Source organism: Austrofundulus limnaeus, unplaced genomic scaffold, assembly GCF_001266775.1.
Source record: "Austrofundulus limnaeus strain Quisiro unplaced genomic scaffold, Austrofundulus_limnaeus-1.0 Scaffold1047, whole genome shotgun sequence".
Classification (NCBI taxonomy): domain Eukaryota; kingdom Metazoa; phylum Chordata; class Actinopteri; order Cyprinodontiformes; family Rivulidae; genus Austrofundulus; species Austrofundulus limnaeus.
This window is the reverse complement of record NW_013953449.1, coordinates 88,922-90,939: the sequence shown is the minus strand read 5'-3', so window position 1 is coordinate 90,939 and position 2,018 is coordinate 88,922. Positions and strand designations below refer to the sequence as shown.

At 51.8% G+C, this 2,018-nt stretch overlaps 1 protein-coding gene across 1 annotated transcript in view; it reads left to right on the top strand.

Annotated features, from left to right (window-relative positions):
- Positions 1–1,817, top strand: part of LOC106533909 (tumor suppressor candidate 5 homolog) — a gene marked incomplete at its 5' end in the record, with an annotated part of 3,671 nt that extends 1,854 nt beyond the window's left edge. Inside the window, 4 exon segments of the mRNA XM_014030379.1 lie at positions 587–824; positions 924–1,213; positions 1,285–1,417; positions 1,492–1,817. Of these exon segments, the coding sequence (XP_013885833.1) occupies positions 587–824; positions 924–1,213; positions 1,285–1,417; positions 1,492–1,508 (678 nt within the window).
- Positions 1,818–2,018: the final 201 nt, after the last annotated feature.

Genomic DNA, 2,018 nt, shown 5'->3' with positions numbered 1-2,018 from the left:
ACATTAGACCAGTGGACATCAGACCAGTGGACATCAGACCAGTGGACATCAGACCAGTGGACATCAGACCAGTGGTAATCTGCTTTGGTCTGATGAGTCCAGATTAGAGGTCTTTGGTTCCAACCACCGTGTCTTTGTGTGACAGTAAAGGTGAACAGATGGACTCTACATGCTTCCACTGTGAAGCATGGAGGAGGAGGTGTGATGGTGGGGGGCAGGGCTTTGTTGGTCACACTGTTGGAGATTTATTCAAAACTGGATTGTCTTAGAGATGGGACATGTTGGACATTTGTCTCAGATGGACATGTTGGACATTTGTCTCAGAGGGACATGTTGGACATTTGTCTCAGATGGACATGTTGGACATTTGTCTCAGATGGACATGTTGGACATTTGTCTCAGAGGGACATGTTGGACATATGTCTCAGAGGGACATGTTGGACATTTGTCTCAGAGGGACATGTTGGACATATGTCTCAGAGGGACATGTTGGACATTTGTCTCAGAGGGACATGCTGGACGTCTTGATGAATATTCTCTAATCTTCACAGCAGGTTAATCTGGTTCTTTCTGTAATCCTTCACAGAGACGGACAGACTCCGCTCCTCTTCAGGTTTTGTTTGACCGGTCCAGTCCAATGTCCACCAGTCCCAGCTCTGTCCCTCAGCCCAACAGCATGGAGGAACCTCAGCAACCAGACCAGCCAATCAGCACGCAGCCTGATGGAGAAGCTGTCCAATCAGACGCTGCCTGTCCTCCTGCAGGTGCAGCAGAGGACAGGTCGATGGACCACCTGACTGTGATCAGTGAGACCTCAGAGACCAGTGAGTCCCTCTGTAGAACTTTGTCCTCTGTGTTCAGACTGTCTCACCTGGAGGTGGTCCTGAAGGTCCAGGTCTCCAGCTGCACTTCTTGTCTTGCAGGTAACGGTGTGGCTCCTCCCATGGCCGACTCGTCCCCCGCGGCGTCCTCCGTGTCGCCCAAGCTCCACGCCAAGCCAGGCGGCCACGTTAACGGCCGGCCTCGCTTGGGCAGCCGGTCCGGCTCGTTGGCGGCGGGCTCCCCCAGGCCCTCGCTGACCCGCCAGCCCAGCACCATCACAGAGGGCGCCGCGGACGGATCCAAACCCAGAGACTACCTGATCCTGGCCATCCTGTCCTGCTTCTGTCCTCTGGTCCCCATCAACATCGTGGCCCTAACCTTCTCCGTCATGGTACGGTCCACCAGATCCACTGGGACCTGGACTCCTCCGTCCAGTTCTTTAAATGGTTCTGTTCTGTTCAGTCCAGGAACAGTCTGCAGCAAGGCAATGTGGACGGAGCACGGCGTCTGGGTCGGAACGCCATGGTTCTGTCCATCGTCTCCATCTTAGGAGGGATCGCCATCATCGCCGCCGCCATCGCCCTGAACTGGGGACGTAAGTATCAGCTGGAACYGGTCCTGGTCTCCTGAAAACAACCTGTCCAATAGAACCTCCCTGTCTGTTCCCAGTGATACTCAAGTCCTGATCACCAGAACCAGAACCAGAACCAGCACAATGACACGGTCTTCACCTCACCGTGGAGTCCGGTCCCTGAAGCACCTGAACCTGTCTCACCTCACCGGATCATCTTTCTTTCTTTTTGCACGACGAGCACGGTCCGCCTGACTCTACCTCCAAAACCAGCCCATCAGTCCAGAACCAGAACCAGAACCCCACAGAGGAACCACTCACATGTTGCCATGGAAACAGACTTTTTTCATCCTCTCATCTCTGAATGTCCAGAAATAAAACAAACTGCTGCTTTTAATGTTTCGATGCCAAAAAAAAAAAAAAACTACAACTAAAACCTGAAACCTGGTCTCAGCTGATCCGAACCTGGAAGATGGTGCTGCTGTGATATCTTATACCAGGAAGGCTTTTATTGTGAAGGCAGGAAGAAGAAATGTTTGAAGACTTTTATTGTGAAGGCAGGAAGAAGAACTGTTTGAAGACTTTTATTGTGAAGGCAGGAAAACAAATGTTTGAAGACTTTTAT